At 29.9% G+C, this 12,128-nt stretch overlaps 8 protein-coding genes across 8 annotated transcripts; 5 read left to right on the plus strand and 3 right to left on the minus strand.

Annotated features, from left to right (window-relative positions):
• Positions 1 to 18: 18 nt before the first annotated feature.
• On the plus strand, positions 19 to 1,590 carry GUA1 (GMP synthase (glutamine-hydrolyzing); the record flags this gene model as incomplete). Its single annotated transcript, XM_064858275.1, has 1 exon — positions 19 to 1,590. The coding sequence occupies one exon, from the start codon at positions 19 to 21 to the stop codon at positions 1,588 to 1,590; it is 1,572 nt and encodes a 523-aa protein (XP_064714982.1).
• Positions 1,591 to 2,138: 548 nt separating this feature from the next.
• HEM4 (uroporphyrinogen-III synthase HEM4) lies at positions 2,139 to 2,954 on the plus strand (the record flags this gene model as incomplete). The annotated part of the gene is made up of 1 exon (XM_064858276.1): positions 2,139 to 2,954. The coding sequence occupies one exon, from the start codon at positions 2,139 to 2,141 to the stop codon at positions 2,952 to 2,954; it is 816 nt and encodes a 271-aa protein (XP_064714983.1).
• Positions 2,955 to 3,030: 76 nt separating this feature from the next.
• On the minus strand, positions 3,031 to 4,227 carry RFM1 (Rfm1p; the record flags this gene model as incomplete). The annotated part of the gene is made up of 1 exon (XM_064858277.1): positions 3,031 to 4,227. The coding sequence occupies one exon, from the start codon at positions 4,225 to 4,227 to the stop codon at positions 3,031 to 3,033; it is 1,197 nt and encodes a 398-aa protein (XP_064714984.1).
• Positions 4,228 to 4,783: 556 nt separating this feature from the next.
• On the minus strand, positions 4,784 to 5,674 carry FSH3 (putative serine hydrolase; the record flags this gene model as incomplete). The annotated part of the gene is made up of 1 exon (XM_064858278.1): positions 4,784 to 5,674. The coding sequence occupies one exon, from the start codon at positions 5,672 to 5,674 to the stop codon at positions 4,784 to 4,786; it is 891 nt and encodes a 296-aa protein (XP_064714985.1).
• A 1,534-nt stretch (positions 5,675 to 7,208) lies between these two features.
• On the plus strand, positions 7,209 to 8,705 carry UBP8 (ubiquitin-specific protease UBP8; the record flags this gene model as incomplete). The annotated part of the gene is made up of 1 exon (XM_064858279.1): positions 7,209 to 8,705. The coding sequence occupies one exon, from the start codon at positions 7,209 to 7,211 to the stop codon at positions 8,703 to 8,705; it is 1,497 nt and encodes a 498-aa protein (XP_064714986.1).
• A 204-nt stretch (positions 8,706 to 8,909) lies between these two features.
• Positions 8,910 to 9,779, minus strand: PLP2 (Plp2p; the record flags this gene model as incomplete). The annotated part of the gene is made up of 1 exon (XM_064858280.1): positions 8,910 to 9,779. One exon carries the CDS (start codon positions 9,777 to 9,779, stop codon positions 8,910 to 8,912), a length of 870 nt encoding a protein of 289 aa, XP_064714987.1.
• A 447-nt stretch (positions 9,780 to 10,226) lies between these two features.
• Positions 10,227 to 10,919, plus strand: PWA37_001662 (phosphoglycerate mutase; the record flags this gene model as incomplete). Its single annotated transcript, XM_064858281.1, has 1 exon — positions 10,227 to 10,919. The coding sequence occupies one exon, from the start codon at positions 10,227 to 10,229 to the stop codon at positions 10,917 to 10,919; it is 693 nt and encodes a 230-aa protein (XP_064714988.1).
• Positions 10,920 to 11,626: 707 nt separating this feature from the next.
• On the plus strand, positions 11,627 to 12,070 carry RDL1 (thiosulfate sulfurtransferase RDL1; the record flags this gene model as incomplete). The annotated part of the gene is made up of 1 exon (XM_064858282.1): positions 11,627 to 12,070. One exon carries the CDS (start codon positions 11,627 to 11,629, stop codon positions 12,068 to 12,070), a length of 444 nt encoding a protein of 147 aa, XP_064714989.1.
• Positions 12,071 to 12,128: the final 58 nt, after the last annotated feature.

Raw genomic sequence — 12,128 nt, forward strand, 5'->3', positions numbered from 1 at the left:
AAAATACCAACATTCACAATGTCCAAACAAGTGTCTAGTGTCTTCGATACCATCTTGGTTTTAGATTTTGGTTCTCAATATTCTCATTTAATCACCAGAAGATTAAGAGAATTCAACATTTATGCGGAAATGTTACCATGCACCCAAAAAATAGCTGAATTAGATTGGACTCCAAAGGGTGTCATCTTATCTGGTGGTCCATACTCAGTCTATGCTCCAGATGCCCCTCATGTTGATCACGATATCTTCAAATTAAATGTTCCAATCTTGGGTATCTGTTATGGTATGCAAGAATTAGCTTGGATCAACGGTAAACAAGTTCATCGTGGTGAAAAGAGAGAATATGGTCCTGCCACTTTACATGTCGAAGATAAAGATAATGATCTATTTAGAGGTATTGATAACTCTACTGTTTGGATGTCTCATGGTGATAAATTAAATGGTTTACCAACAGGCTTCAAGACTATCGCCACTTCTGACAACTCTCCATACTGTGGTATCAAACACGAAACTGAACAAATCTACGGTATCCAATTCCATCCAGAAGTTACTCATTCCACTATGGGTAAACAATTATTGAAAAACTTTGCTGTCAACATCTGTCAAGCTAAACAAAACTGGACTATGGAAAACTTTATTGACACCGAAATCCAAAGAATCAGAGACCTTGTTGGTCCAACTGCTGAAGTCATCGGTGCTGTCTCTGGTGGTGTTGACTCCACCGTCGCTTCCAAATTAATGACCGAAGCTATCGGCGACAGATTCCACGCTATTATGGTTGATAATGGTCTTTTAAGATTAAATGAAGCCGAAACCGTTAAGAAGACTCTTGTAGACGGTTTAGGTATCAATTTGACTGTTGTTGATGCCTCTGATGAATTCTTGGGCAACTTGAAAGGTGTTACCGACCCAGAAAAGAAGAGAAAGATCATCGGTCACACTTTCATCCATGTCTTTGAAAGAGAAGCTGAAAAGATTAAACCAAAGGATGGTTCTGAAATTCAATTCTTGTTACAAGGTACTTTGTACCCAGATGTCATTGAATCTATTTCCTTTAAAGGTCCATCTCAAACCATTAAGACCCATCACAACGTTGGTGGTCTATTAGATGACATGAAATTGAAGTTGATTGAACCTTTAAGAGAACTATTCAAGGATGAAGTTAGACACCTTGGTGAATTATTAGGCATCAGCCATGAACTAGTCTGGAGACATCCTTTCCCAGGTCCAGGTATTGCTATTCGTGTCCTTGGTGAAGTTACTAGAGAACAAGTTGCCATTGCCAGAAAAGCCGATTATATTTACATTGAAGAAATCAGAAAGGCTGGTTTATATGATAAAATTTCTCAAGCCTTTGCTTGTTTATTACCAGTTAAATCTGTTGGTGTCATGGGTGATCAAAGAACTTATGAACAAGTCATTGCTTTAAGAGCCATTGAAACCACTGATTTCATGACTGCTGACTGGTTCCCATTCGAACATAGTTTCTTAAAGAAAGTTGCTTCTAGAATTGTTAACGAAGTTGACGGTGTTGCCAGAGTTACCTATGATATTACTTCCAAACCACCAGCAACTGTTGAATGGGAATAGATGGATTATAAAATCAAAAAAAAAATAGAGATTATACATAATATAGAAGCTAGGGGAGTATTAAAGGAGTTGGATTATCTTTTATTTCCTAATAGTTTTTTTTTATCCTTTCTATATTATTTTCATTATTGTTTGTTCCTGTAATACATTTATGTTTACTAATACTAGTTGCTCTATTGTCATAACAGAATGTAAATTTTATATACCTATATCTGTCTATATATATGTAAATATCGAAATACTACATATATAATTTTAATATGTATACTATTATCTTATAAATATATTTTTGAATAATACTATCTACAAATTCTATTAGTAATACTGCTTTTGTTAATTGATGATCATTCACTACCAAAATATCTTGTTTAAATATTGTGGTTGATTATTTTGCTATAATAGAGAATATTTGAAAAAAAAGAACAAGTTTAATCATCTATTGAAAAAAAAATATAACCTCAATTGTTCTAATAGTTTAACTATCTCATTGTCAACATAAATCAATTTATAAAGTCCATATTAAAGCATATATCTTCAACTAATTGCCCATGGATAACCGTCCAAGTAAACAAGTAATCTTCTTAAAGAATAAAACAGTACCAGTAGATAAATACGAAATAGCCTCAAAGAAACATAACTTCGACAAGATTAAATTCATCACATTAATAAAACATAGAAATCGTCCTACTGAATTGGTACAGCTATTCACTGATAACAAATATCTTAACAATTTAAAATATATAATCATTACGTCTCAGAGGACCGTAGAATGTCTTTATTTAGAAGTTTTACCAAATTTGAGTGAGTCTCAAAGAAATATATTGTTCAATAAAGTCATATACACAGTAGGACCTGCTACATCTGAATTTCTAAAACGTTGTGGTTTTAAAACTGTATTAGGAGAAGACAGTGGTAATGGAAATAATCTAGCAGATATGATAATGGATCAAATACCACCACCCAATATTCATGGAGCTACCGCAAACAATAACAACGAATTTTTATTTTTAGTAGGGCTTGTCAGAACTGATATAATCAAAAATAAATTGACAAATAAAGGCTATCAAATCAGGGAAATTATTGCTTATGAAACCGTAGCATTGGATAATAATTTAGTAAAATTGAAGAATGAGATGAAATTTGATACAAATACTTGGATCGTTATTTTCAGTCCACAAGGAATCAAAGAAATAATACCATATTTAAAACAAATAATACTTCTGGATAATCTTTTTAATGTCAAAATTGCTTCGATTGGTCCAACTACGGAAGCGTTTTTACTAAAACATAATATTAAACCGCATGTAACTAGTCCCAAACCAACCCCTGAAAGCCTACTAAATGCTATTTCATCCTATGAATAACTATCAATAATTAACAATAAGAATATTTGCCTATTTACTGGTATGTGTATATACGTGTATATACGTATATATAATATTATTCCATTCTCTTACCTGATGATGATATATTTGGACGGCCAATATTAAATGTTTTTCTAATGCCGGCTACACCCCCCTCAAATCTGGAAAGGACTTTTGATATTCTATCAGTATCAATCAACTCATGAACTTTGATAGAATCGACCACAACCTTGGTTCGCATTTGTTTTTCTGGTTGATACTTCAATCTAGGGGGTAGAATCCAATCTGATCTTCTATTTGGCACTTTTACTTTGGGCACTAATGACTCATAAAGATCCTTGATATCAGACTGTTCTTGATACTGAATACTTTCATTAATTGATTTGGATCCATTACGACCTTCTTCATAATTAATACACGTATTCTCATTTTGAAAATTGATATTCTTAGCACTATTTCTACTTTGATTCAAATTCTTAGGTGCTTCATTACTTAATATTTGTTTTCTTAGTTGTTTTTGCTTTTGTATTTTTTCTAATCGTTTTTGTTCTTGTTTTTTAGATATCCTAGAAGATCTTCTTCTATAACCAGTAGAATTACTATCAATAGTGGCCGAACCATTGTCAGTACTAACATCAGAAGTGTCAAGAATATTCTCCTTTCGTATGTCTGAGTCTACAGTGTTTATTGTCATGTTATACCCTGAAGTATTATCATAAAAATCTTCTAACTCATCAACTTCAACAATCTCTGAATTTGAGTCCATAGGTGTCTGATTACCATTATTATTAATATTATTATTATTACTTGAAGTTTGTATTGGATTATTCAATTTATGTAAATATTCCAACGATGATGAATGAGATGGTGGTGGTGTAACAGTAGCTTCAATAGATGTGGTGCTCGTATTATTAAGTCCAGCAATAATAGTGTCTTGGCTATTTCTATTACTATCACTTTTTGTAGAGGTAGAAGATATAGTATCATCTGCACCGTTTAGAAGTCCATTTGGTTTTCCAATTTTCTGATAATATTTTGAATGATCTCTATATTTTACATCTAACATATCAACCCTACCACTGTCTGATTTACCTCTCTTAAATGTATTAATAAGAAAATAGTCTGTATATGATTCAAATTCTAATGGAACAATATCATTTGTAATATGTTGAATTTTTATATTAATATCTTGTGATTCGTTGAGCAATAATTTAATCTCTGATATATAATCATATTTGGGAGGACTTCGAATAGTTTGAGACCGTGTAATCATAATATAATAAAAAACTCGTGAAATTAATAGCAGTGCTTTTCTATCGCTTCTTTTTTCTATTCTTATTATATTTGTTAAAGTATGCTGTTTGCGTTGGTTTTTAATGAATGCTAAATTATTAGAATATATAAGCTTTTTCTATACATTTTCCAACAAATAAAAGAACTTTATTATGAATAACGATAAACTTTTTACTTCTATATGTGATGTATACATTTATTTAATTTTCTTATTTACTTTTTATTTTATATTTTCCATTAATTTTTTTTTACTGTCACCATTGACTTGTCCTTCCTTTAACTATTTTTGATTTTTCACTTCCGATGTGGGTCTAAAAAAGAAAAAAATGTTAAAATGTCACACTTGAACTGATTTGATTCATAGTGTAAATACTTTTTATATGAAAATATCTAACACCAAGGTATTTATCATATATGCTTATAATTTATTAGAGCATGGGTGTAATCATATATATATAAATATTCTTTTATCTATCCTTTTAATGCTTGATAATAACTAATTATTTAATTATAAAGTTATATTTTTTTTCCATTATTTATAATGCACCGATACTATTCATCATATCCAGCAAATCATCATCCAGTGTATTTTTACTTGATTCTCTTACATCTCTCTTTATTTCTAAATTTATTGCTTTCTTATCATTATTCTTCAAATTAGTACTATTAGATTGTTCAATATAATGTATCCAGTTGCAGACTTGTGTGACAAATGGTTTAGAATTTGGAATAAAGTGACTTCCAGGGTGCTTTAATAATGTTCTTTTATCCTCTGGCCATGTGTTATAAAGCTTCATAACTCTTGCTTCAGAAACAACAGCGTCTAATTCACCTTGAACATGCAAAGAAGCTGGAACATGATTGTCTTTATTATTAATCTTTTCATAAGGGGCTTGGTATTTTTCTGGTTCTAATCTGAACCCACTAAATGATATGAAAAACTTCAACGGTGGTTGTTGTTTGGAATCTAAATTTAAAATATTATTTATATCCATAGTGATATAGCCACCTAATCCAGCACCTTGAGAAAACCCGATAATACCATCAAAAGGACCGTTTTCAATAATGTAGTCATGTAAGTAATTGAACGTATTCTGAGGGATATCGTATTCAAGGATTGCCTTTTTACCAGAACCCGTTCTTACCCACCAACCATATAATTCAGAAGTGTCATTATCGATATTTGTATTAAACCACCTGGCTACGTTATTTTTATCGATTGTTTCTTTTGATTCATCATTATTAGTATTAGCATCCCCATGTACTAAAGTACTCTTATCTACAATTTCTGGACCACAAGGAAAATATAATTCATAGCCCATTTTCTTCAAAGACTTTCTTAATCCACCAGTCTTTTGACGGAAGATTTTGTCTAATTGCACAAATCCATGTAACATTAATATCTTTTTGGTAGTATCCATTGTCATTTTATTTTATTTTATTTTATTTTATTTTATTCTTCTTACTTTTTGCTTGATTGTTTTGTTATTTTGTAGTGTTTATTTTGACATGTAATCAATTATAGTATCATTAAATAACTAAATCATCTACTTCTTTAGTTTCGTGATGTTTATTTTCATCTTTCCTTAACCAAGGAGAATCAGTTGTTTAAAGAGAAATGACTATCGCAACAAAACAAACATCAATAGATTTACAATAAAAAGTAAATTAAGTGCTGGCATGTAATTATGATGATTTATTGATTCTTTTATGCTCTTTCACTTGATCTCCTTCGGTTTTTTTAGCTTTTTTAAATCTTTGTTTTTTCTTTTTTCTTTCTTTTTCTTCTTCTGTTTTCTTTTTTCCTCTATCTAATGGTTTTTTGTCAATAAGTTAACTTTTCTCGAAAGTACACTTTACCAAGTTTCCATATTATGGTAATAACTGCCTGGTCACAACAAGGTGTATTTGCAATGATTGTTACCCTAATCGCATTTTTAGATATTTTCTGAAAACATTTTTTTCAGAAGACCTAAGTTATGCAGAAAAGAGGAACATTGACTTATGTAAAAGTAAAGTAATTTAAAAAAAGAATTAGGACTAAGATCCTATGCACTTTTAAAAAAAAAATCTTCAGTTTCTTAAAAATTGGTATTATTCCCTTTATTCATAGACAACTTATATTTTTTTGTTTTTTGTCTTTTTTATTAGATTTGAACACATAAAATATTTGATATTCCAAAACCTGTCATTCGAATAAAAATAATATTTTCTTGACAAACTCTTTCAAAGTAATCCTAATTTGCATTCACAGTGACAGTTCTTGATTGGTTATATTATTACTTAATATATACACGCATATGTATATGTATATGCATGTGTGATAGTATATATATTTTATATGGTCTAGCACTTTTTCATTATATAGATCCTGCCATATAAAAATATTATTATTTTCCAACCCTAATTAGTTTAGTCAATGATCTAGCATCTCTAAGTATTTCAGAATGACAACCCTAATTGTACATATTGAATTTGTCATTGCACCTCTACCCCTCCCCAAAAAAAAAAAAGAAAAAAATAATTTCCCTATAGAGGAATTTTGACAAAAAAAAATCAAACAAATAAACCTCGAAGGTCTCGAGAAATTCTTTGGATTAACTTTTCGTTCTTTTCTTTTCTTTTCTTTTCTTTTCTGAAAAGCAAGACAGTGGTGAATAGGTTAATTGGGACGAGCTATGGAAAAAAGGAAAAAATAAGAATTACTTTAAAGGAAAAAAAAAAGATAATAAAAAATGAAATAAAACAGAGATGAGATGAGATAATATTGAATCTAGTTGCTGTCATTTATATGATGGTTGACACTGTAATATTTTTGTGTTCGGTTTGTAACATATAATTTTAAGGGAGATTTGGTATCTGATACTTGTTTATTCGCATAAAGAAGTTAACAAAATAAAATAAAAAAAAAACAAACAAACACAATATTCATATTTTCAAGAACAGATAATTACATTTAATATGACACATTGTTCTCATTTGAATCTCCTATTCAATTCAAATAATGAATTACTGAAAACATATAACCTTGTCAAAGCATCAATAATCTTCAATGATAAATTAACATGGAAAGATAAAATTCTTTATTTAATGGAATGTCATACATGCCATGAATTTAATGCAGGAACAAATTTTGTTTGTCTACAATGTGATTTTTGTGGTTGCTGGGATAATAAACATTTTCAAACTCACGCGATAGAAAATAGCCATTCGTTTAGTGTAAATAGTAGTAATGGATTACTCTTTTGTTTCTCTTGTATGGATTATATTGTAAATGATCAAATTATGTTGGCTGATAATAATCTATCATTGGATGAAATTTCCACAATTTTAAATAAATCACATCCGCCAGATCAAATTAGGAGAGATGGTCTATATGGATTGGTCAACATGGGGTCTACCTGCTTTATGAGCAGTGTATTACAGATCCTAATTCATAACAAATATATAATACAAAAGTTTCTTAGTCAGGATCATGTTACATATTGTACTATAAAGGATGGGCGAGATTGTATGTTATGTGCATTTGATACAATAATATCAGAATGGTTTGGCTCTGTAACAGAAAATAATAACAACGATAGTCATGATGGGTTTTTAACTTTGTTGACTTGTGTTTGGTCTATAAATAAAAACTATGCTGGTTATTCACAACAAGATGTTCATGAGTTTCTACAATTTATTCTGAATCAATTACATATGGATTATATTAAAACATCTTCCAATGGTGCTAAACTTCAAAAGGATATTAAAAATAATTCTGACACTCTCAATAATAGTAACAATGATGATGGTAAGAATACGAATAATAAAGATTTCAATTCTTGTTCATGTATTGTCCACGCCACATTTAATGGGACTTTAAAGAGTTCTATAGTATGTTCTGAATGTGATGATAATTCGAAGACAGTCATAGAACCGTACTTAGACCTATCACTAGATATAAGTGGCAAGAAAACGTTATATGAATGTCTAGAAAGTTTCCATAAAAGGGAACAATTACACGATTTTGAATTTCATTGTCCCAAATGTCAAACTGAGAAGGACCCAATTAAACAATTGACAATAAATCAACTATCACCAGTTTTAATATTTCAATTGAAAAGATTCAAGCATTTAATAAATGGTAGTAATGTTAAAATCAATGATTTTGTATCATTTCCTCTATATTTGGAAATGAGTAATTATTGTTATGATAACATTGATTATGGTAACAGTAATATTAATGGTAATAATGGTGAACCACGGTTGCCAACACCACATATTATTTATGAATTAACTGGAATAATATCACATAAGGGTACTGTTAATGAAGGTCATTATACAGCTACCGTAAAATTATCCTCAGGTCAATGGTTCAAATTTAACGATTCAATGATATCTTTACTCAAAGAAGAACAGGTTTTACAAGAACAAGCATATTTACTATTCTTTACTGTGAAACAAATTTCTAAATAAGATATATTCTATACACTATATACAGTTTTCTTTTATTCTCTTCATGATTACATATTGCATTAAATCCTATTGCATTAAGGAAGAAAATAAAAGGAAAGAAAAAAAAAGTACATATAAAATCAGTAGGTTAATTTAAATTATTACACTTTCTATAAATTAACTAAAATATGCACAGAATAATTAGATACAAATGTTTTATAATGATTAATTATAAAAATCATTATCATCTTCAGAGTCACTATTATCAAGATTTGAATATCCAACACCAAAATTAAATTTAGATTGTATACCTGACCTTATTCCCTTGTTATTAGTATATTTTAATCTTCTTTCCTCTCTGGAATCATCATCATCATCTTGATTTATGATCAATCGATTATCATTATCCTTTAATGCACCTACTTTTACCATTAACTCTTCAAAATCTTTTAATGTAGTATTGTTACCACCTAATTCTAATAAAGTAATCAAATTCTTTAACACATCACCATTATAATATACTAGTAAAGTTGGACAATTATTATCCGGATAATTTTCAATAGCTCTATTCCCTAAAATCTCTACAAATTTAATTTCTTTATATTTGGGTGCCATCTTTTGAAAAATATTACTCAATATTCTACTTTGTAGTTTACTTTGAGAAGACAAATGAACAAAGACATAAACACCCTTTGATGAATCATGTTGATCATCTTCATGGTGATCAGAAACCATCGATTCGCTACCTTTACTTGCTAATGTGACTTCTTTATTGTATTCAGGCTTGTTAATGTAATACACATCACCAAACTTAGATTTTGACTGTAATTGAGCCAGCTCTGCCATTCTTTTCAATTTATATTGTTGTAAGAAATCCTCATCTTCATCATCCTCCAGTTCTTCCAAATCCGATAGATCTTTACCTTCCAATCTATTTTCATGTTGCTTAATTAATGCTTCTTCCAGTGCTTCTTCTATTTGTTGCGTTGGAGAAGGTGGTCTCTCCGGAATGATCCCTTTAGCTCTTAAAATATCATTCCATTCTGTATCTTCTGATTCGTCCACTTGGACTTGAAACATGGGTTCGTTCTGCATTTTGTTTTGTATATATATGTATATATATCTGCTTGAAGTATATTGTGTGAGTATTCAGGCCTATAGTAGGTTAGAAACGGAAATAATTGCTGTTTGAAGGTCAATATGGTTGTAATGTTAATTCAATTTTATAGGAATTATTGTTTTTTTTTTTTTTTTAATTGATGTTGATATGTACTTGAATTTTTTGAAATCTTCAAGAAAAAAAAAAGAAAAGACAAAAAATAAATAACAAAAGGAAAAAAAAAGTAACTGACCAAAATTAATCAGGAAACTTTTTAGAGGGAATATATATACCAATATACAATAAAATATATATTTTACGTATATAGATGTTGGTGTAACCTTGGTCTTATTTTATCTTTGATATTTCGCTTATAATCAAGCATATAAACATTAGCAACTATAAGAAAGTACTGCATAGTGCTATACATATATATATAAAGAATGACTCAGTCTACACAATATTATGAGAATAACCAAGATGCCAATATCGTTCGTATATTTTTAATTAGACATGGTCAAACAGATCATAATGTAAAGAAGATTTTACAAGGACACAGAGATATTCCATTGAATGTGAATGGTATCAAACAATCTCAAAGACTTGGAGAATACATCAAGGAACAAAACATCAAATTTGATAAGGTTTATTCGAGTGATTTAATACGTTGTCAAGAGACAACAAGAGAGGTTTTGAATCTGTCTAATCAAAATATGGTGACTGTTGAGTTGAATTCTGATTTAAGAGAAAGATTCATGGGGCCAATTGAAGGGATGCATGTGAATGATGCTGAGAAATATGCAGATAAGCATGGTAAGGAATCATTCAAAGATTTTGGTGAAAACACAACAATATTTTTAGAAAGATTACAAAGGGGCATTAGTTCATCAATAAATGATTCAATCTCGAAAAATAACAAAAATATAGCATTAGTAAGTCATGGTGGTGCAATTAGAGCCATTATGGGATGGTTGCAGCCAAATGTTGAAGATGTTACAAAGATCATCGTATTTAATACATCTGTTACTGTGATAGATTATATAATTTCAGAAAAGACATTCAATGTTAGATTTATGGGTAACACAAATCATTTAGGTGAAGGTAAATTTATGGTTAGTGATTTGAGATTGCGTTAGATGAAAACTAATAGTAGTAAATTAATAAAGAAAGAAAGAAAGAAAAAATATAGTAAATTAAATTGATACGAATACACAGCATTAGAACGTGTGAGTTTATACAAGTTATACATGATATACCCGATGATTGATATACATTTATAGATATATAGATATATATATTTTATACATAGAATAAAACACATTAAAAATTACTAGTACTGATCCTCATAACTTACGGTTATTGTCTCAAATTGGAAAAACAGCAAAAAAAAAATAATAAACTACTTTCGTAGAAAAGAATACTTGATCTACATCTGTGCACCACTGTATAATTATCTTTCTCTTCTAAAAATAAAAAATAAGGGAAGGAAAAAAATCAAAAACAAAGAAGAAGAAAAGCCTTAGAACAATACCAAAAAACACAAAAGAACTACACAAAGGAGAAGGTTGCCTTAGTCAGCGTCCCCTTTTTTTTGTTTTTGTTTTTGTTTTTCTTCCTTTCTTTTTCCAAATGGTTTACAGTGGAAGTTGTAATACATTCAGCACTACATATAAAGAGACAAATGACAGTAGATTGAAAGACCCACAAGGTTTGGTTTGTTCTACAGGGCGACTAGTAGTTCTTATTTGCATTTTTTATCTGTGTTTTCCAGAAACATTCAAATAACATCTAATTAGGATTTTATTCTTTGCCGTCAGGTTAGTTGAAGAAAGAAAAAAAAAATATGTGGAGAGCTATTGTTAATGCATGGAACGGAGTAGATGATTCTAAAACGGCTTCTTCTTCTGGAGAACACCCACAAAGAACACCAGCACCAGTTCTAAAGTTTCAAGATGTGGTAGAAATTGTTAAAAAGAAAGACCCAAATACTGTCATTGTGGATGTCAGAGAACCGGGTGAGTTTGAAGTTGTACAAATTCCAGGCTCAATAAATGTTCCATATACATCACATCCAGACGGGTTTTCCTTAAATGAGGACGATTTTAAATCAACTTTTAAAGTTGATAAACCATCCAAAAATCAAAGATTGGTCTTCCTTTGCGCTGCTGGAAGAAGAGCCGCAGGGGCTGAAAATGTCGCTTGTGAAAATGGATATCATAATACTGCTATTTATTCTGGTTCTATGAATGACTGGGTTGAAAAAGGTGGTGATAAATTAGTCTTTTAAATATATACATGTATGTATGCGTAATTGTTAATGAATGATGTTTTTTTTGCTACTTTAC

Source organism: Arxiozyma heterogenica (assembly GCF_036370985.1).
Source record: "Arxiozyma heterogenica strain weizmannii chromosome Unknown scaffold_17, whole genome shotgun sequence".
In the NCBI taxonomy this organism is placed as follows: Eukaryota; Fungi; Ascomycota; class Saccharomycetes; order Saccharomycetales; family Saccharomycetaceae; genus Arxiozyma; species Arxiozyma heterogenica.